The 23515-nt window shown below is 43.0% G+C and overlaps 1 protein-coding gene across 7 annotated transcripts in view; it reads right to left on the bottom strand.

The window, feature by feature from the left end:
• Positions 1–22988, bottom strand: part of fat1a (FAT atypical cadherin 1a) — a 74405-nt gene extending 51417 nt beyond the window's left edge. For all 7 annotated transcript variants that reach the window (XR_004697695.2, XR_004697696.2, XM_035168743.2 and 4 more), the window contains exons 1-3: positions 22840–22988; positions 17993–21282; positions 5068–5382 (exon numbers count right to left, since the gene is read on the bottom strand). Coding sequence is in view for 5 of the 7 variants with exons in the window: in XM_035168743.2 (XP_035024634.2) it covers positions 5068–5382; positions 17993–21278 (3601 nt within the window). In the remaining 2 variants the exon portion in view is untranslated. The remainder of the gene's footprint in view (positions 1–5067; positions 5383–17992; positions 21283–22839) is intronic.
• Positions 22989–23515: the final 527 nt, after the last annotated feature.

Below are 23515 nucleotides of genomic sequence, written 5' to 3' on the forward strand. Positions count from 1 at the left end.
GCTACAGTTTTAACTCACTCAACCCCCTTGTGACAGTGAGACTATGCATCTCTGTTCTGAGGGATCTGTCAATACACGGCCTTGTCCCGAGTTTCTGTAAACACAGCCTTTCAAATACGGCCTGAAAATGATCCAGTCAAAATGCTAATTAAAAGGTGTCCCTTGATCTGTGTTGTCATGGTTATCATCTTTCATTTTCCACAACATGAACATACCTTACTAGGTCAAGACAGAGGTTGGTCACATAATGGTTTGGCTGTCACACATTAATCTGTCAAGTTTCACTTTGTACCGAATGAAAGCAGTTCTACTGTGAAGTGTTGGGTAAATATTTACTAAAGTGTCCTTCCGCTTATCGGGAATATCAGCAAAATCTTTACGTAAACTTTTTGGGGGAATTTTCTTCAATTTGATCAAAATAAGTCATGATTCAATAGAAACGTGTAATAAAGAGAATGAATGCCCGGTGTTGAAAAAGATATAATGCCCCAAAGGTCCCAGGTCGAATTTCTTCTACAGAAACACGGTTTGAACTGAATCTCTGCCAACTAAGCCACCATGACCGCTCTTTGTAGTTCTAAGAGGGGAAAAGGGCCATTTTTCATTTCCACATTTTCTTCTCACAATCTCTTTTGAGAGCTGCGACAATTGCTCAGACCCCAAATCACCGGAAACATCAAGTGGTTGTTGGAAGTATCCATTTCCTATCTCACTTCCCCCGATAGTCGTTGGGGCATCCGTAAACCACTGATAACACCAGTGTGTGTGTGTGTGTAAGTGTTTTCTCTCTTTAAAAAGGAAAGGATGGTTGATATGAGCACCTCGAAAAGTGGATGATTCGCAGCTGCAAATCCCAGCGGCTGTTTTTTCCCTTACCTTTTCATTCAACCTCGAGATGACAAATGCACGAAGGTATCAAACCTCGCCAAAGCATTACCCATGGCATTCCTTTTCAATTGGTGACAGTGAGCCGCTGGCTTCAGGTGGAGAAAAAGGATTGGGCTCGAATTGTTCTGTACGCTGTCAAAGTTCAGCCGGGTGAATCTTTCTCCATTTGAGTTTAACCACTGGAATGAAAGCTGCCATTTAAAGGCAAACACAATCAGGCAAAGACAGCCATATCCTATTAAAGGCAGACTCTTGTCAGGTATAACTAGACAACTGTCTGGTGACGAACACAGATAGGCGCCGTTATTATAGGGTGGAGGTTTCAACAGGCTTTAAGTGCTCCAAGCAGAAATCTCCTGTGTCAGGTCAACATACGCTGATGATAATGTTTTGTAACATGTCAACAGACAACACTGGAGAAATACTACATGTGGAAAGTAGCATATGTTTAGCAGGAGGTAGGTTAATGCAGCGAGATAAGACCGGTATGGCTCGTGATCGTAGTGTGATCTTTGTCCCAGTTCTCTCTCTCTCTCTCGCTCTCACTTGGGAAAGGTAGAAAAAACTTCCTGTGTGTGTGTGTGTGTGTGTGTGTGTGTGTGTGTGTGTGTGTGTGTGTGTGTGTTTGTCTTCTGATGACATGTTCTGCTTGGTTTTCCGGTCCACACACGTGTGGCGTAAGAGCGCCGTTCAAAGTCCACTAAGTCATAGCACAGCATTTCCGAGAGGAGAGAGAGAGCGAGTGATTCACTGGGTAATGAACACAGCTCTCTCTCTCTCTCTCTCTCCCAGAGAAAAGGTGGGTAACTCATGTCAACAACCCCAGACGAACCAGCTCAGACGGCTGACAACTCCTTTATAAAAAAATAAAATAAAACTAGACAGCAAGTGGGCCGGCTGTCTCAAGAGAAAATCCAGCTTTCCCTGAATTTACACCTCAGTAATAGACAACCTTTGATTACTCTACAATACAACCAAAGGACATTTAACAAAGCACGGCGAAGTATCCGTCTCATATCCTGCCGTGACCTGTTAACACCAAGCGTGTGGGTCTTTATCCAGAAAATGTAATTCACTTCAGCTGCCAAATGAAGGCGCCTGAAGGAGGCTGGAACAACGGCGGCCATGTCTGTGGGTGGGATGAGATATGTGCCACCAGACAACGGAGCATTGGTTTTTTTATCTTTTAGAATTTCAGACCTGAACAGCATTTTTCATCTCCACCGATCCTTTACTGATTTAGAAAACATCATTCGTGTCCAGCTGACTGGCACAATTTTCACTGCATATCCCTCTTCCAGTCCCTTCAGAAAGCAAGGCTATACCAAGGCATTACATTCTGAGGTCTGAGATAGTCTGCTGGACGTCTCCTATAGAGAAGAGCTGGTCTTGCACTTTTAATGACAAACCTAAGTCAGGACAGCCAAAACAGCAGGACGTGTTTACTTGGCAGACATACAGTAGGTCTGAGCCTTTCATGCTGGGCTCTGCTAAGCCACCGTGCGTCTGTGTGGGAAACAGGGTAACCGACGCCACCCAAGGCGTCAAAGCAAAACCTTCAAATGTGTTTCAACCTTGACGGGACACTTGGACGGCAGCACAAGGCCGTAGCCCATGATGGAGGGCTAGTTAGTTAGCTTGGAACACATGCCTACGAAGTCCCAAAACCCGCACACAAAACACAGGCCTTAACGTCTTTTCCTTCTTCCCAGCCCTGTGCAGAGCTTTGTAGATATGCCAAGACAGGGCCCAGGCTTCCAAATGCAATTTTAGAACATGTAATTACGGGGCTTGCATGTTGTAAATTTAAACATTTTCAAAAACCTGTAATATGCGGCTGAATGTCATATTGAGTTGATAATGTGCAGAGATATTGGGCCCGTTTTGCTCTAGTTTAATGCCACAGATTTTGCAGAAATGAAGAATAGTTCATAAAAATGTCAAATTCTTTGGAATAAAATGGCCAGTTATGAATGCTGCTGCCTTTTTAAACTGTCTCTCGGCATAAATCACTGTTTCCTCTTGTTCTCAGCAGTACGCTCCGCACTTCCACCCCCCCACCTACTTCTCTACCTCCACCCGCGGCCACAATCTTCAAAAACAAAGAAGAAAGAAAAAAAACAAAGCATCAGAGCAGTGATTTAATGAAGCTTTCCTCGCTCAAACCCCTCTGTTGAACCTGACACAAGGGGCTCTGGTGTCCCACTGATAAAAGTTTTAACATGCTTTGATATGCATGAATGAGTCTTATCCTCGTGCTTCAGTGTCCTCTGTAGTACCAGCTTTCTTTTTTCTCCAGGCAGCTCTTCTGACGTGTTTCAAAAAGGAACCATGTAAAGATACTGTAAAGAGCCCATGCCCACAGTGGACTTGACCATAAGCTTCATAAATACTCAGTAATCCCGGTAGAAGGAAATATTTACTCCAGATATGTTGGCTTAGAAGACTTCCTTCAACTACTGAATAAGTGATGTGGTGTAAACTTATCGTGGGCATTTATGGTGGTATATTTTATGAAGAATTCATCAACATAGAATGCCGTCCTTTTGAGGGAGAAGGGATAAATACGCAGTCTTGCAGCAAAATGAAAAACCAGCACACAACACCATTTAGTTTGAGAGCAGCTCCTTAAGTATTAAACATTTCTTTTCCAGCTCTGGTTCTGTATTATCACAGGTTACTCCTCCACACAAGGGCAATACATATATTTATATATATCTAGGAGACACAAATAATTGCAAAGATATCTTCTCCACAGCTCAGGGTCTGCCTGTGGAACAGCGTTATACATGACTGCTTTGCGAGAAGATAAATATTAAATCTCCCAGCACTTTCCTTTTTTTTCCTCCCCCCCAGCATCCCACACTTGTTATCAGCATATGTAAGTTGAGCTTGTCGTGCCTGCAGACAAAACAACAACCTAAGGTTCCCCCCTTTCTCTCCGTCATTCGTTTTTCTTTCTTTCTTTCTTTCTTTCTTTTCCTGCGCATTGGGAAGAGCCCAAATTTACTCCGGGGCTTGTTTGGGAGGCGTGCTGCATGATGAATCCTTATTTGGTCAGAAAAGTTCACATTGCAACTTCCAACAAAAATAACTCCAGTTTGTTGACGTGACTACCTCGGGAAACAGGACCACACACGTCAGGGAGGACAAATTGGAGCAACTGCTTCACTACCCATTCCTCATTTCAGTTTAATGAGCACTTGCATTTAAAGCAATAAGAGACCGGTGTGTAAGCTAGGTAGGAAAGAAAAACAAATTCAAGAGGTAGATGCAGAGTTTAAAGAGCTCATATTACTCCTGTATTCGATGTTAGTAAAAAATGATAAGCAACTTAAATTCCCACTTAAAAAATGTATATTATATTTTCATATTAGGTGTTCAGTGAAGTAAATTTAACTGCTCGAATCTGGCCAAACAAGAATAAATCTGTACATTTACAAAGTAGCTCTATCTCTACCCGGAGCTTCACTTTGCACCTATTAAGTTTTTTCTTCCTGCTATTCACCTAAACATAGCCTGCTCCAGCAACTTTAAAGAGCCCAATGAAATATTAATCATCACACCATCTCCAGAGTACGCATATGAGAACACACTTTAGAGTGTTAGAGTGGAAAAAAACCCTGTAGGCTCAACCCACTCCTGTCCTGGGTCAAAATATGATGTTCACACTGCTCTTCCTCTTCAGAAGAAAGGAAACAGGAACCTCGGAAGAAGTCCACCACTTTGTCAGACTATAGTATATATCTCAAAACCTCGCCCTGAGTCACAGAGGATAATTTAATTTGTAGGAAAATCTTTTTCCCACATGTATGACCTTCAAAGTAGTCGGCGTCTTTAGATAAGGGTGGAACGTGTTTATCATTTAGATTCATCAATCAGTAAGACTGATCCCTACTTTAATGGATGAGAGATGTGACAAGAGCGATAAAAGACTATTTTCACTTATGGAGAGATAAACTGTGCACTGGAAAGGGGCCACCTTTCCAATCTAAGCCATGTGAGGTGATTTCTTTGTCGTAGTTTCAAGTTTGTTCTCAGGCTAGCAGCCGCATTCAAGGTTAACATTTAACAAATGAAAGAGAATACAAGTCTGTGACTCAGAGCAAGGCCTCTCCGCTCTATAAGAAGCAATTTACAGGGGAAAGAACTGAGCAGCACCAGTTACAGCAATCTTACCTGTCTTGAGGTTGATGGTAAAGAATCCCTGGGGGTTGCCACTCGTGATCCTGTAGGTGAGTTTATCACTGGCCCTGTCGTCTGGATCCACCGCGTTTATCTTGATGATTGACACGTCCTTCGGCGAGCTCTCCATAACAGACGGGTAGTAGACGGGTTCTGATGTCTGCGGGGCGTTGTCGTTGACATCCTGCACTTGGATGTACACCTCCACGAAGGCGGAGTGCGGCACCACGCCGCGATCCATGGCGTAGACCGTGAGCCAGTAGTGAGACGTGGTTTCGTGATCGAGCAGCTCTTGTGTGCGGATGACACCTGAAAGACATAAACAAACTCTTAAGTCTGCATCCTTTCGGGGGAACATTTTTACGTGCAACACATCCCCTGAGTCTCACATTACTACTTGTACAACCACTGATCTCTGAAATCAGGAGAAAACAAAAGCTCGGGAAACCAGCTGTCTCCGAACAGGCAGATGTGGGGTTTGATTGAAGGCCCCTCGACTGAAGCGTGTCAAAGTAGTATATTGACAACAGCCAGTCGGTGCTCTCCTGTTTACATTTGCTGGCAGGGAAGTTTTTTTTCTACTGCCATTTGGGGGCTGTAGCCTTCAGCTGAGAAAACAAAGCACTTTCAGACACATGGGAACCCTAAAAGTTGACAATGGCTAAATAGAAGAGTGGAGGACGGGTAGATTCTGCAACTTGGAAGGAAACTAAAAAAGGTCACATATGGAAATATAGAGGATCTTTTAAACTCATCATAGATACGTGGGCGGAAACGGAAGGAGCCTTCTGTCCGTACTCTGCGTTCATTTCACGTGGATTTGAAAGCTACAGCAAAAACAGACCGAACAGAGCAGTACCAGTGGAAATCATGGGGGGCCGTGTAGCCAATAAGTTAGACAATCACAATATCAGACCTTTTTGCGGATACTTTTTGGATTTTGTGCAAACTACTGGCGTCCATATGATTTTTACTTTGCCCAGGCACGGGGGCCTTTTTCTGAAGAAGCACATTATCACATCCTCCGCCACAGTCGCCATGTTTGTTGTCAGAAACTCGATTCGGCTCAAGTGGATGTATTGCTTAGCAGCCACACCAATGTAAAGGACGCATGGAGGTATTACATCATTTGAAACAGACTAATCTCTTGTCTGAGACGATGAAAGGAGTTGATGAAAAGCCCCCGTGCACCGTCCTCGTGAAACTGTTAGCTCAGGTGTGAAGTTTTGTATCAATATGACGCAGAAATGCAATGTGATTGGTTTTAACAGCAAGGCAGTTCTAGTTGACATTTTAATCCCTCGGATCAATGACATGATTGACTGAAGTTTTACAGCAATTGTAACATCTGTCAACACGACTTAAGATATTTACGGGGCTGAAACTGACGAGCGGTTTGAATGTCCTCGCTGATCCTCCTGAGGAAAAGCTAACAGCGAAGTTCACAGGAGTGAATTTGCTTTAGCGCTATTCATCTCCAACCGACCCCACTTACAAGCACTCACCAGGTGCTCAGTAGGTGCATTTGGACTGGAGAGAAGGTGGGGGTGTATTTCACTTTGAGAAACAGGATGCGTGCGCATGCCTACGTCTTACTTAAGGTGTTTACAGCCACAGAAATTACTATGTGAGAATCAGACTGAGGCTATATCCTTACATTTGACCAGATTACTTTATTCTGTTATGACTATAACCCGGCTGATAGATCTAAAGGGGCCAACATGTCTTCAATTATTGTTTCAACTCTGAAACCATTGACTCCCTTCTCTCCGTTTTTCCTTCTATGCAGGAAAAAATATAACAACATAAAAGTGATAGAGAGCCAAGCGGCTATAAACAAACGGTTGTTTTTCTCTGACAGTTTAGAGATGACAGCGAAAAGGCTCTTCTAACACAACTAATGAATGAGAACATTCACATTAGTCTCCATCGTTACTCATCATCAGCTTTCTCCATTTTTCTTGTCTTACGTTGTTAAACTTCTGACGCCTCGCACACACACATCTTTCCATACGACTTGTTTCTGCTGTTCAAACAAACACATTAAGTGCGGAAATCAATTGACTCGGAGGGATGTGAAAGCCATAATATATAACAGTTACATTGATTGGTTATTCTCTCCAAAAAAGTGAATATAAACACACACATCAATATTCTTTCCTTTTGTTTGAAAGGGTTTTCAGAGTCAAGTATTGCCCCCCCAAAAAATGAGGAGGGAGTTGCTGATAATGCAGCAACAGTTTAGTATTTGGATAACTTGCACGTGTGAGGTCTCGTTGTTTCAACAAGCACAAAGTTGAAGGCTGCGGAGGGGAAACATAAACACGGCGATATCTTCCAGACAATGGAAACACGGACAACCTTCAGGTCAGCTTTTCCCACAAAACACATGTTGCAATAAGAAGAGCACAAGGGTAAGTAATAAAAATGAAGATTGGGACAAATATAATAGGGCCATTGTTAGTTTTTATCAGAAACCTGGACTTTGACATGTCTGATGGCCTTTAAAAAAACATTAATAAGTGTCTTCCTGTGAAACCTGTACAGTATAACTTTGATAACAGCAATAGAACTTACAGCTACATTTGATTGCAAAACTAAAGTTAATAATGGTACGAGCACACCCATATCATAACCAGGTATGGGTGTTGTCCAATTTTCAGCAATGACTTGGACTCTATGACACATTTGTACTCACTGCTGGCCCAGATAAATAGGTTTGAACAGTTTACACGGACACGTCTCTTTGCTGCTGCCTTTGTTCACACACTGTAACGTGAGGAACTGTGATTGAGCGTAAGTGAGAGCAGCCGAACCTCTTGCCTGCGGTAATGAAAGATTTCTTAGGAGAAGAGATAACACGCCAAATGACTTGTCACAAAAATCTCAAATTTAACACAGTAGGGGACTTTGGGGGCTACGGCTGATTTATTCTCTCGCCCTGCTTTACTTTGGCATCCCTGCGTTTTTCGGCCTGGGATTCTCTCTTGTCATTAGTCATCATTACGGCGCTCTCAACGCGGCTTGAAGCACATATTAAGAAGGGAAGTCGGGCAAGGGAGGGGAGGTAGTTCCCCCCTGTGATTCCTGAAGCCGGGAGTCCAACGGCAAAAACAATACGAGGTTTATATGTCAAGAATGCAAATTAGACGAATCTGCAAACTAATGTCATAAAAACTGACAATGCAGCGAGAGAAACACAACCAAACGTTTGGCAACGTCTTAAATTAGATTAACAGACCTAACAGGATAATTTGATCGAAATAATTTAGAAATTAAATAACACGTTGATGACTAATTTATGAACACACTGCATCCGACAACTTGCGGAGGATAATAAAGATTGCTGCTGGAGGAAAACGTGCAGGAAATTGCTAAATGTTAAGACCTAGATAAGGAATGCAAATGATTGTGTGAGGCATCCTGAGTAGAAACACTAAAAGATAAGGGAATTAATGTTGCGGACACCCACAGAGAGGAAATTAGTGGGGAAGGGGGACATTAAATAGAGATCGGTTTAGATGAATGAGGAGGGGAACGTGGTTAGAGAGGTTAGTTTAAGCAGTTGGAGTAAAACTGAGATACTCTTATTTGCAGGAGCCATTAAGACAAAGTACAAGAAAGGACTCGCCGTCTATTGTGAGAGCGAAAAGTGTTTGACTGGCAAACCTCAGTGTAGCAGAACGAGGCCACTTTCACCAGGGTCGTGCTTTTTTTCTCTCACAGTTCTTTACCTGGTATTTACTAACATTGAGAAGATAGCTTCATATTAATCTGTTGCAGCAACAAATTTTTGCCTTTTCAAACTAAATGTCAACGCAAACTCACACACTTAAGAGTTTTCCTGATCATATTTATCCAAGAAGACACCAAAAAAAACACACAGATTTGACCTTAAAGCAGTTAAAATGAAGACATATCTGCCTTTGGGTGAGCAGCTACTAACAAAGCACATGAAAGATGAATCTGAAGAATTTACTTGCCACACCCAGCCCATATACCTAGCCTACCCAGTAAGGCAGAAGCAAAACCTGCCCTCGGGCCACAAGAAAGAGAAAAAAAAAACAGACGGTGCAACAGCCTCGGCCAGATTTGCTTTCCGCTTTTTTTTTTTCCTCCCTCCTGCTCTTTTCTCTTCCCTCTGGCTTTGTTCTTCAAAGTTACCCGAGCACAGTGGCAGTGAGGTGGAATCTTCACACAGCCGGTGGATCTCGAAGCCATCGAGTGCAGCGGGTATTTTACATATAAGTGTACTTGAGTCAACGTCCTGCACAGACGCACAATGAGAGTATTCTGTAGAAAGAAACGTGCAGAATACAGCGAAGCCACAGTCTGAAGAGGGTGAAATTTGCTTTGGAGAAGCTGCTTGAAAATTCTCCACGCATGTCACAACATGCCCAGGGAAACAAAGTAGAGGGCTAAATATAGAATTTGCTGTCGATTCAAAAATTAACACTGTCATTTTCGAGGTGCATTTGACATTCAACCGTTGACCTACAAAAGTTGCGATTCTCCCAACTCTCTTATTCTTAAGCTGCAACGTCGAAGGGCTCGCTTTGAACTACCTTTGTTAATTCCGCTCACCCCTTCCCCACATTCCTCAGCCCTCTCAGGCCTCCAGCTCACATGCTTACATAAACTTTCTCAGTGCCCCCCCACCCCCACCCCCCACCTTTCTCTTTCCACAGCCCTGGCAAAATGCTTTGAATTCCACCACCATGCTGTAGGGCCTGGTGTAATACAAAAAGTCCTAAACTAAGCTTTCTGTTACCCGGCAACTTAATGTCACATCTTCTCCAGAGTTCCCAGACATCTGCATCCCAGATCCGAGTTTCAAAGACGCGAGGCCAGATGGTATAAATATCTGAATCCTTTGAAAAACTTAAAGAGTTAAAGGTGTAGTCCAAGGCAAATAAAAATGTTATGTTGTTGTATGTCAAGAGCGTTGCCTGAAGCCATTGATTTCATCATGTCAGTGCACAACGATGGAGTGATTCATAGGCTATAGCCGCTCTCAGGCATGCACTGAAGTTTGGGCATTTTCCTGAAATTCTCTGGAATAAAACGTCTGTACAATCTACTACTGCGTTCTTCATTTGTGCAAAGCAAACTCAAATATTGTCCGCAAATTACCCAGAACCATGTCTGAAAACAGCTTCTGTGTTTATCTTCTTCGCATTCGTGTAATATTACAGTTATCTTCCTTTATCTAATATGCTTTTCTAATAGCGTGTTTGCGTTTATTGATATGCTGCAAACACCACCGCTTTTGTGCGGAAAACCTCACTGGGTTGATAACCACTGTTGCGTGACAGCTCAGCCTGATTATGGTTTGTTAGACTTAGTGAGGCCAGATAACAAAAAAAGATACCGTGGGTATGTTGAACTTGCTTCGGCGTGCAGGCCTCTGTGGTTTTAGATATTTATTAACAAATAAAATCCTGTGCATTTACTGCTATGAACACGGTTATACCTAGTACCTCTACTCGCTGAGTCTCATGAGATCCTGTGTTTTGTTTGACGGACGCACAGGGGTCATAATACCTTAGGACAGGTCTTAGAGATAATCATAAAGATGATACAGTATCGCACACACAAAAAAGCATGTCCAGGCTCGTCTCCTTCAATATCCTGGACAAACAATTACAGTCTATTGGGCCAGTGAGCCATTTCCACTTCATGCATCAGCGTGCACGCCATATACAGTCATTACTGGCAGAAGAAATGGCTGTAAACTGCTGGGTTAAGGGAGAACGGTACTTAAGGCAAGCTCCAACATTTCACCAGCCTAACAGTGGAAAACCCCCGATGCTCAGTATATCAGTGTGATCCTATTGTTTTTTGTTTGTTTGTTTGTTTGTTTAATGGTGGGATATCAAACGGTTTCCCAGCCAGCTCTTATAATATATTCAACAGTGTATTTTAGTTATAATGGAAAAACTCGCATCCAAAGAAAAACGAAAATCATTTATTTGTGAGCACTGAACAGAAACTCTTTTGATGCCGTTGTTACACGTCTGTGATGCATGACTGAATGGGGGTTTTCTTTCCACTTTTTACACAAAAAAAAAAAAATTGCCTATTAATTCCAGTTGAGATAGCTTTTGGGACTTGACGCTGACGATACAAAGCTTCCATTGTTACTGGGAACAGTGTTATTTCAGAGGCCTTTGAACAGGCCTCCGAACAATTCTCCTTCATTCAATATCACAATATTATTTAGACGCAGTTAATAAACCCCCTAGTCCTGAAGTGCTCACCGCCTGCGTCTCTGATAACAATGAGGGAAACACAGGAGCCATTTTTATTACTTTCTGTACACCAACAGAATAGCTATACATTTACGCCCATGTCCATGTTATTATCTATATGATAGCATTGTATCCTGTTGTATACAATAACCTCTGGTGGCCCTAAAGATGTAGACTTTCAACTGACACCACACAATTTCTTCAGGGCAGCATAATGTGAGAGGAAAAAACACACACACACAATCTGTCCCAGATATTCATCCAGTAAGCACGATGCCCTGCTGGCTTCCCACCTGTGAGGCCAATCATGGTGCATTAATGCAGATCAATTCAATCTTTAATGACCATAACAGAACAACAACAAAACATTCACTTCACAAAAATGTAATGTTGGTGTTGTTGGAAAATGCAACAACTGGTTTTAATGCCAAGGGCTCGAGAAGACTGATATATCTGCTAAATATGAAGCCTCAACCAGCAGCCAGTTAACATAAGACTGGAAAGAGGGGAACACAGTTTGTCTACCACCATTTCCAGTCTACAGTATATGCTAAGCTAGGCTAACACACATCTCAATAGGGACGGATATACAGCACAACACCCGAAAATGTTTACACATTAGGACTATTCATACCAGCATCCAGACAAATTTGCAACGTGGTTAACCACAGTAGCTTTAAGTAAGTATTTAACACTGGCTGCTAATTATGAGATAGTTTGGAGCATTGTATTTTACTAAATAAATCAAATTTAATAAATTTAAATCTAAGTAAGTAGTGCCATCAGCAAGAGTGGAAATAGTATTAATCTAATTCATGAGAGCATGACATGAATTAACACACAATGAAGCACGTCTTCTGCACAAGGCAGCCTCAAGTTTCTTTTAAAAGATTTAATGGACTGAGAGACCAACATACTTTTAACGAGGGAAAGTGTGTTTTTCATTTAGCAACCTACAATCAACTTTGTCCCGCTGCACATTCCTGGACCCGTCTCCACAGTAACAGCGCTCGAGCAAAGACTATTTGGAATCATGTGCCACTTTGCAGTCCCACTTTTATCTGTGACATATAGACTGAATGGGAATTAGGGACAGAAGGCGGCCCGGGTTCCTCGGCTATCGCAAATCACTGATAACAAAAGACGGACTAAACTAGAATTCATCTTTTCCTTTCTTTAAAGAGTCTGTTTACTTTAATAAGAGATGTGAGGAGAAGTGAAGGAGTGACAGGCACAATTTCTGTGGAATTCTTAAAAACAAGCTAATAGGACTTTGTCATTTTGCGTCAAACTGTTTAATTTGCCTTCACAAAGAAAGCTTTCGCAGTGCTGGCAGCAAACGGCTCCAACTGAAAGGGCAATGCATACCATTACCCAGCAAGAAAGGGCAGCGCATACATTATACAATCAGCATCTGTGTCCCATCTCGACTGAATACACTCGGCTCTGGTCACCTTGTGTACTGGATGATTTCATTTCAAACTGAGGAACAACTTGCCTTCAACAGTTGTGTATTGTTAAGACTAAAATCTGTGTTTTCCTTTGAATATTTGTTAAGACTAAAATCTATGTTTTCCTTTGAATATTTGTTAAGACTAAAATCTATGTTTTCCTTTGAATATTGTTAAAGACTAAAATCTATGTTTTTCTTTGAATATGTGTCTGTGAAGATGGCAATGAAACTGAACTCTAAACAAGTGCAGTATGTTAGACAGGGGTGGGGGCAGGGGCAGTTTGGGCTGAATATGTGGGAAAATGTGCGGCCTTCACATAGTGACTGATAGTAGCCGTTGCTGGCTGGTTTTAATCTTGAAGTTGATGGTTGTGTGTGTGTGTCACATCGCAGTTCAGTCTTGCACCTGTCTGATAATGCCTGTTTGAGAAGACTGTACATCTGTGGCATACAATACACTGTACTTTAACTTGTTCTCATACCTAACTTACTATATTACAGCATAAACTCCATTAGCTTTATTTCAAACATCACACATACATGAATGCACTGTTTTCTTAAAAAACTGTGACATACCCTTAGAAAGAATTCAAGCAGTGGCCACTGGGGTCTGAAGGACAGATAGGAAAGGCGTTGTTTTGTCTAGAAAAGTTCTACCTATTATTATAAATATTGCACCCATCGTCCGCTCAGGGCGACTCTTGACTTCCCTGGCGGTATTAGGCGGCTTGCGGGTTGTACGTTGAGTGCCCATAGCTATGTAGTAGCTGTTCATTGCTTCTAAATAAATACTTTTTTGAACCAGACCGACTCTACCATCTCTACCTAAGGAAAAAAGAACACGACAGTATACAGGTGTGTGTCTCTAGCTCCATACCATCTGCATGAATCAATGCGCTGCACGCTGTTCTAATAAGACTTTACCCGTTGGAAATGGTCAAAAATAGAAAAATCAATACGTGGCGGTCAATGGTGATATTGTGTTGAGCCGCCACAAGTTAATTAATGTGTGGGAATCACAGGTTATTGTTTCCTTCCAGGTACAGAAGAACAAATTAATTTTCCTGTGACCTATATTGGTTGATATTCACTCATATTGATTGATGTCCTAACATTTCTATCACTGAAGAATGTACATGGATGTGTATCAGGAAATAGGCCAGTGTAATAAAATTGCCTTTACTCTAAATGCATCTTCAATCAAGCAGAACCCATCATCCCTTTCCCTGATCCTTTAACTACATAACAAAATTTGATTTTCGTTTGGACAAATGGACAAAACTACTGATTCCCAAATCCTTCAGTTTAAACTTGGGACCTTTTAATCGTAACATCACTGGATCCTGGAATCTGGAATGAGCTGGTCCAGCTTCCTGGTTTACACAATCTGTCTTAGTCACTCCAGATGGAAGACGGTTACTCATTGGTAATGAAAACAAAGAACTGTTGATTTTCCTTCCTGAGGTGATTTGTGGCAGGTTTGATGTCATCCAGGCGTAGTTATATCATGATAAGCATTGTTTTGTTGCAGGTCTGTTGTGACTCGCAGTGGAATCTGATCTCCATGTGTTTTTCACATGAATACCACTATAAGTGGTCTTTATAATCCTCACAGCTTTCTCCTCTACTGACCCACATATTCTCAGCATTGCTCTTTTGGATTTACACCACAGCCATACTGTTAGTTTACCAACTTCTAGTTCGCCAACGAGTACCAGCATCTTTTCACAGTGTTCTCAATAGTTTTATATCACAGGCTACAAAGCTCTACCTAAAAGGAAATGGTAAATGATAAAAAAAATAACATGTCACTCTGTTTGCTATTTGACACCTCTTCAAAATTAGCATTGAAAACCTATATCAGTTGACCTCCACAACCCCAACGTGTAAAACACCGGTAGCGAGCCACTTATGGCATACAAGTCCTCACAAGTGAAGCTATGCTCCCTCCCAAGAACAAAATGGTGGTGCATACTGCAGGAACTCTTCTGGGTAACTGTGTGATGTGAATACATTTCTAAAAAGTTGGTTAGAAAGGGCTCAGCGCTAATGCTGGAATTGCTTTAGAAAGCAACTTGCTTTGTTTCTGCTGAAATGCAAAGTTGGCGAACATGTAAGAAAAAAAAAAACACTTGGAAACTTTCTGCTCTATCAAGACTCGGTTAAATTGCTCAGAGTTATCTTCCAGAAATCGTATGACTGTTTACAAATTATCAGATTGCAGTGAGGAATGGTAAATTTGGTCTACAGCACGGGGCAGGGGCCCAGCAAAGAGTCTCGATAAGAGCGAGTTTAAATTGAGATGGCAATGAGCCAGTGAGCAAAGAGCTTTTAATAACAAAGAGAATGTCTGGGCAAACAGTTGCCATGGACCCACTGAGTCGTCTGACAAGAGAAAGCAGCCATATCTGGAGAAAAGGAGGACGTGGCTTGCATTTAAACATTTCTTTGACTTAAATTCAGGTAAATTAGAACGACACCAACAGCGATCGTGCACACCATTTTTTAAATATAATCGCATAATGTCTCCCAAACAAAAAACGAATACTTGTCTGTTGTGTGCAAGGTTTGGCAGTTAAGTGGGTAGCGAGCATGGCAAGCTCTGAAATGCATTCGTTAGATACACCTACTCTATGAAAATCAGTCTCTGTCTTCTTGCACCAGCAACCACAGACGCTCTCCACATCAACACTTTGTTCCCCACAAAGTAGCATTGTTGTTTCTGTGTTATTGTGAACGCCACTATAAGAGGAATGGCTGAAAGGATAGTGATTCATATTGTGGTAATAGAAGAAACAAGACACTACAGCACAGATTAGGGCTGTGCGAGCGACTGGTGTATTCTTGACAAACACATGTGCGAGGGTTTTGAATTACAAGCATCAAGTAAAACAGGAAAAGGCTCCACTCCTTCCCGGTTCCCACTGTGAAAAGCAAATTCCTCAACTGAAGGTGCGTGGCTCCTGGCATTTTTCCTTACTCCACTTTTTCATGCGTTTTCTAATTTTAAACCATATTAAAACATTCTGGTTAAGATTCACAACATGCAGCTGCAGCATCGAGTACACAGCGGGGTGTGCACCCGTGCTTATATTTTCCTTTTAGGAGCGTAATATTCTAAATGCATTTGGTAGCTGAAAAAACCACACCCTTCATCTAGTGAAATCATAGGAGGGGCATTACCACCTTGGCTGTATTTAGTTGTCTACTGACCTCAGATGTAATCCATAATAACAGGACCCAACCCAGGACAATCCTATCATTGCACCTCTGATAATCACTTAATGTAGGCCTCTGGGATTAAGTAGAAGATCAAACCCCGAGTCCCTGACTCCGTAACCTACACAGGATTTGGAGTTAGACAGTCGCTGGCACGCTTGTAACACAGCAGAACAGCAGTCCATCATAAATCTGCACTGTACATGGCAAAATTTTACTTGTAGTACATTTTAAAGGTGCTCACAAGCAGCAGATGTTTGTGTTCCGCAATATCACTAGACTCCCTTTAAAATCGTGCACTTTTCAGAGTTGTTGAGCGAAGAGAAACTGCTGTGTGGTGCGACGAGTAGGACGCACATTTCTCCTTTCTCCGGTATTAACGCCTTTCATCGTCATTTATCTGTGATGTGAAAACGTCAAATTTCCACTCAGTCAGAGAAGGTTTAAGTGGGTCCTGCTCATATAGTTCAGTTATAAAAACCCTGCACAGCATCACTCCTGCAGCTGCTGACAGCGCAGGAGAAACATGTGACACAGACCCAGGCTGATACAGGAGTTTAATGTAGCGCTGAATTGAAAAAAGAATTTTACAGTAATAATTGACATTTACTGACCAAATTCTGAGTAGGATTCAACCCTGTAGTGTTTGTTTGCATATAGAGCGAGGAAGAGAAATCAGATCATAAGTGGTCACTTGGATCACCCAAGACAGAGGCCCTGTGATCGGTGATCTGTATCTGCCAATATTACTTTAAACAATCTGTGATCGGCCCCAAGAATCCTGATCAGAACACCCGTTGACATTCAATTCAGGACATTGAGAGGAAAAAACTATGCCGAACAGCAAGTCTTGCATGAAGCCATCACAGTCACTAGTTGAAGCTTTTGATAGCCCAGCATCTAATTTTATTGAGATCAGACGTACAAGCTCTACGGCATATAAACACCTCACAGCTGACACACAGCCACAGAGGATGTACCCTTCATAAAGGCTCATCTCCTCACGCTAAATTTAACATGCAAAAGAAAGTAGGCTATTTCCCAACAGGTTCACTGAGGTGATTTCCTGTCAACTTACTAAATAATTCAGATTCTTCTTTAGGAAACACTCGACTAAAAACTATATACACCAGTTTAACAACTGCAAAAGTAAGCAGCAGACTAAGAAGCTGCACTTCCAACTTTTTATGCAGATGAGAACCTTTGAGATTACATGTGCCAAGAGAAATCAATGCATTATGCATTAAAATGCACAGCCTGATTTAGACATTAAACATGTATAATGCAGAGGGAAATTTTATTTTAAAAAGAAAGAAAAGATCACATTAAGCCGTCTGAGAATGTGGTTACTAAGTTAGAAAGGGGGTGGCGGCACGTCCGAAACATTCAAATCAGGTGATTGTTTGGTTTTTGGGTTGAAACTCCTGAAATTCCAGACTGATTATTTTGAACTAATTTGAGTCAGCTGTTACAATCATTCAGGGCAGCTGAGCAATTATTAACATACTTTCAGCTGCATAAATAAGGAGCTCACAAGCAAGTTCTTACCGTCACTGCAATATTCTGTTATAAAAGCCATTAGAATATTATATTCTTAGGTGTAACAGATTTACCCGTTTTATACATTTAAACTGTTTTCAGAGGGAGTGTGTGTATTTACACAGCGAGAGCTCGACTGGGGGAAAAGAGGGTGAGCTCACTCCCACAATCTCCTTAGGACCACAACAGTAACTCAGGAATGTCCACACAGGTCTGAGAGACAGCTGCTCCATCTGTTCCTGCCGTCAATTCTCCCAAAGAAGAAATATGACTGGAATCAGGAACCTTACCCGTCTCCTGGAAGACTGCTCATTGTTCCACAGCGTGACATGACTGAATAAACCCTGGCCGCATTAGACTTTCCTTATGCAAATCACTCCAATGCTGATGCAAACTTATTTCAGAAATTAACACAAGCTCACAGAGCTCTGCAGTGACACAGAGAAAAGAGACTCACCGGTTTCCTCATCGATGGTAAATATCCCCAGGCCGGATCCATCTCGTATGGAGTATCGGATCTCTCCATCTCGTCCCCCGTCTTCGTCCTCAGCTGTCACAGTCATCACTGAAGTCCCAACGAGAGCATCCTCTTTTATAAATCCCTTCTCCACAAATGACCGGAACGCAGGTCTGTACAGATTCTCATTCACGTCCACCACATCTACCTCGATGAAGCAGGTTGATGACAAGGATATGGGCTTCCCTTTGTCTTTAGCCTTTGCCGTCAGGTTGTACACCTGTTTTGTTTCGTAATCGAGGTTTTGGACAATCCGCACAGCACCACTGAGTTTGTCAACTTCGAAATGCCCGTCTACGTTGTCAATGAGGCTGTATCGTACCTGACTGGAAGGTCCAATATCTGGGTCGTGAGCCTCCAGCCACATGACTATGGTACCGGTGGGAAGGTCTTCCCTCACCTTCACGCGGTAATTAGGGGGGACAAATTTAGGCGGATTATCATTCACGTCTTCCAAAGTGATTTTAAGCGCCACAGTGGACACTAGCTGTGGCTCATTCACTGCCTGGTCATGTGCTGTAATCTTCAAGACATAACCTGGATGGAGCTCCCGATCCAGCGGCTTCATCACAGTCACCACACCAGTGTCTTTATTGATCGCAAAATCATCTGTGCCTCCAAAAATCGAATACTCGACAACTCCATTATCTCCTTGATCCTTGTCTGTCGAGTCCACCTGGATAATTTCTGTCCCAACAGGTGTGCTCTCGCTTATTTCAACAGAGTAGGAATCTTGCAAAAATTGGGGGCTATTATCGTTGGCGTCGAGAATCTTAACATCCAGGAGGCGTGATGAGGATTTCTGTGGAATGCCGAGATCGTAAACTGTAACGTTGAGGGTATAATGGTCTGTTGTTTCCCTGTCGAGAGGAGAATAAACCAAAAGCCAACCAGTTTCCATATCTACTATGAAATGGCTCTCAGTGTCTCCCCCTGAGATAACGTACACTAGTTTCCCATTGAAGCCACTGTCTGAGTCTGTGGCACTTAAATGGACAATCCGAGCCCCGACAGGGAGGTCCTCCTTAACTTCAATTACACTGGGGAAGGATTCTGCAAACTGAGGAGTGTACCTGTTGACTGAGTGAACATCCATGAAGTTGTCATCCGTCTCAGGTTGAGTGTGGATTTTGCTGCCCTGAAGTAGCTTTTCAGCCAACATGGTGGCTACGCCAGTTTCGACACACTTCAACTGGACGGGCTTGCGAGCCGTGATAACAGTTATGTTCATGAGCATTGGCTGAGTCTCGTGTTCTCCGTCAGTCGCGATGATTTGTAAACTATGAAAGGACACTTTAGCTGCCTCTCCCTCGCTCAGCGTGTGCTTCAGTGACAGCATGCCAGAGCTCGGGTTAAGTTCGAACAGATCGAGATCATTCCCACCTTTCATTTTGTACCGTACAAGCTGCAGCTCGTCAGCATCTATGGCAGACACTGTTGTTATCTGCTCTCCTACACCGTGGTCTCTCGGCACAGTCACTTCACAGTCTACATTTTCAAAGAGGGGCTTGTTGTCATTCAGGTTGTTTAATGTTATTTTGACTGATGCCTCCACCTCTCTGCGGAAAGGGGATCCCCAATCCGATGCCCTGACTCTGAGATTGTAAATCCTGGGCATGAGCTCATAATTTAGGACTTCTGAGGTACTGATGACACCAGAGAAGTAGTCGATGACAAATGGTTGAGGGCTGGCATTGGTAATGCTGTAGGTTACATAGCCATTCTCACCTCTGTCTACATCAGTGGCTTTAACAGTTACCACACTGGTCCCTATGGGTACATTCTCATCCACAATGGCATTGTAAGACGTCTGCTGGAACTCAGGTGCATTGTTGTTCACATCAATCACGTCAACGATGACTTTTGTTGCAGCTTTTGTGTCACTTGTGATCACATCCAGCTCAAATCGGGGGGCAACGTCAGCATTGATCGGTCCAGTTGTGCTGATTAAGCCGGTATCTGGATTGATAGCGAATCTGTTCTTGTCAGATTTGTGTCTAAAAGCATATTTTATCTGTGGGTACTTTGGCACTGCTGTTACCATAGTGACAGGTGTATGAAGAGGGGCAAATTCACTCAGATTGACTCTGTAAACTGCCATTTCAAATATAGTAGGGCCCACTTTGAATTGTGCAGACGTGACATGCACCAATTTAGCCGATGAGAATTGAGGGGGGCTGCCTTTGTCCTTTGCCTGTAAAGTGAGGTTGTATCCAAAAGGCTGGCTGTCCCAGTCCACGTCTTTGACTGCTTTGATTTTGTACTCTTTGCTCCCGGGGCTGCTTCTTACAGCCTTAAACTGCTGAAGAGGGTCGCCAGCAACAATACTCAAAGACGCTATCTCTCCATTTGGTCCCTGGTCATTGTCCTCCACTGTGACAATAGCATAGGTTGGGTCATGGTCTGTATCAGAGGGGGCTAGGGTCACTGCAGTGATGACAGGGGCATGCTCATTGGCCTGCTCCACCCTCACTGTAAGTCTCGCCATGCTGCTGAAGCCGCTGCTGCCGTAAAGCTTCATCCCTCTGTCCACCGCCAGGATCTCCAAATCGTACAGCTTCGTCTCAGAGTAGTCTAGCTTGCCAGTCAGTGTCACCACGCCGCTTGTAGGATGAACTGCAAACATGTCCGTCCACTCTCGGAAACTATAGTAGTACTCTCCATTCGTACCGATGTCGGCATCAGTCGCCGTGACCTTGGCCACACTCGTGCGTATGGCCGTGTTCTCCGGCAGAGAGATGCTGTAGGATGTTGGTGAGAAGAGAGGCCTCAGATCATTGGTGTCTAGTACCTGCACCAAAACTCTAGTGCGACACTCTATGTTGGTGTTCCTGTCTGCAGCTTTGACAGTCAGGATGTAGTGGTCTTTAACCTCCCGGTTCAGAATGGACGTGCTGCCTCCTTTGGTCCTTATTCGCAAAAAACTGTAGTCTCCCAACAGGTAGTCCTCAGCCTTGAATAAGTTCTCATTGTCTCCAGAGATGATTTTGTACCGTACCTCCCAGGCTGGGTCAGTGATATAGATCCCCATCTTGACATGACTCTCCAAATAAGTCTTAGCAGCAGAGTTCTCGTATATGGTGGCATTGTAAACTGAGTGGGTGAATTGCATGGAGGCAGCCCTCACCATCCTTTGGTTCCCTGCGCAACCACAGAGCAGCTGCAGGAGCAGCGCAAGCAGTGAAACCAAGTGCTTCCCCATTATCGTACCGTGATCTTCACACATCCACCTGGAAAGACACAAAAATATAATTGTAAATGTCATGATCATACAAAGAATTATAATTAACTTCAACATTCAGTCATTTTTATGCTCCCCGCGTGAGCAACCTGGTCAGATTTAATGCAGCATACCTTACTCCTTTATTACATTGTGCACTGCCCCACATTTTAAATGTCATGACATGCGATGGCTGGTGCTGATAAATGGCTAAATAGGCTCCATGTGGACAGGATGAGGCAGAGGAGTCGGTCAGGTGACAAGATGTACTGTAAGTCTGCGCTGCTCCCCATGTCTGCACAATGCCATATGGCAACTATGTGCATTTCATAGCAGCAGTGCCTCATTTATTCCAAACATCAGCTTAATAAGCTCAGAGGAAGAGGTGGCCTTATGAAAACACATAAATCTTTAATTTCCCTGTTGATAAAAAAGTCGTTTTAACATGAGAGCGCACATTTAGGGGCTGCTTTCCCTTTTCTCTTCCATGGAAATGCAATAAATTTAGATTCCTTATCGCCCACGATGGGTTCAACAATTTAATGAAATGTGCACATGCAGCGGCAACTTTTTGCATTTCAACAACTTGCAACCGCACTGGACTTTTTCTGCAGCAGTGAATTAATCAGCCGTGTTTAAAAAAGAAACACACTGGGGGATCTTTGCAATCTCATGGAGCAACCATCACCGGGGAGATGACTAAGAAACCTGCTTTAAAACTGCACGTTCATTCTTTTACAGCAGCTTTTATAACATCGCAGGGCTCAGTGTGTGTGTGTGGGGGGGCGGGGGGGGTAGGGAGTCCATACAAAGACAAATAAAAGCAGGACGTTGCCATGTCTGGAGCTGTGTGTGTGTGTATACGTACAATAAAAAAGCCACATTATTTACTTTAGGCGTGTCAGAATGACCCGAGCACGGTCCGGTTATCAGTGCGGTTAATGAGTGACAGAGTGGAGCTCGGTTCACCTTAAAATGCTAAAGTGTCGCCTGCAGGTACAAAAGCACCATCTGCTCGAGCACCACCATTGTAAAAGAGAAGAGAAGAATTCAAACTCAAAAGTAAAAACTTGTATCTTATTTTCGCACTTAAAACAACAAAGATACTGTCAACTCGCTACTTTAACGTTTTCCCCTCTGACGGTGGAATTCCTTTGATGAAATACAAAGTATCCCTTTTTAAGAAGTTAGCTGCTTTAAGACCGTTTCACCCCCTCCCCCAACTGGAGCCATTCACTTCACGAGCCGAAGGAGCCGTTTGCTCCAGAAAAGAAAAGAAAAAAAATCAACCTTTCAAACACAAACCAGCGTCAAAACTGCTCCCGGAGCGAAAAGGACACGTTTAAACTCGCTGTGGAGCCGAACCCGACATTACAGCTTTGTATTCGCTGAGGCTAAACTTCTGTTAGAGCCGCAGAAAGACGCAGCAGCAGCGGCAGCGGCAGCAGCGGCTCGCTTCTTCCACAAAAAGCAGCCGAACTAACCTCCTTCAACTTTTCCCCTCACAGATGCCGAAGCTTGCTTTACGCAGGGAAAACAGCGCAAAAAAAGCGCGTAATTCACGTACCTCTACTGTCGCCGGGCTCAAAGGCTTGGAGGTTTTTCATGTAGTTCATAAAGTCCAAATCTCGGCATGGTAATACATGGAGCTGCGTCTCTCCTCTCCGTTACTCCGGCAGCTACAACCACCACCTCCGCCGGGCAGCCTCTCTTTCTCCCTCCCTCCCTCTCTCTCTCTCTCTCTATCCCTCCCTCCACCGCTTCCCTTTCTCTCACACACCGGAGCCGTATCTCTCCGCGCTGCGCACGCCCGGATCTACTTACCGGCCCAGGCAGCAGGAGAAACCCAGTGCACGCGCTCCGTGCCGCGTGCTTTGATTACATGATCTAAATTGGGGTGATACGCTAATACCGACAACTATCGCGATAAATGTGACGTTCATTTTCCTTTCGAGTTTAATGGCAGATTTTTTGCTCCTGAGTGAAGGTTGTGATTTTAAACTTGGTCTTTTGACAACATTTTCCAAATCAGAGGTCGATCAATAACGTGATACTTATATAATTATATCGATAGGCTATATATCGGAATTTTGCAATAATGCTGTTAATGAAAATTATATCACGATAATTATTGATATTGTTTTGTAGCCCAGCACTGATTTACTTATGTCAAAAGGTTCCTAAAATGATTTTTTTGATTTATACTAACTAAATTGGACGATACACCAATACTGATAATGATT

Source organism: Hippoglossus stenolepis, chromosome 2, assembly GCF_022539355.2.
Source record: "Hippoglossus stenolepis isolate QCI-W04-F060 chromosome 2, HSTE1.2, whole genome shotgun sequence".
Classification (NCBI taxonomy): Eukaryota; Metazoa; Chordata; class Actinopteri; order Pleuronectiformes; family Pleuronectidae; genus Hippoglossus; species Hippoglossus stenolepis.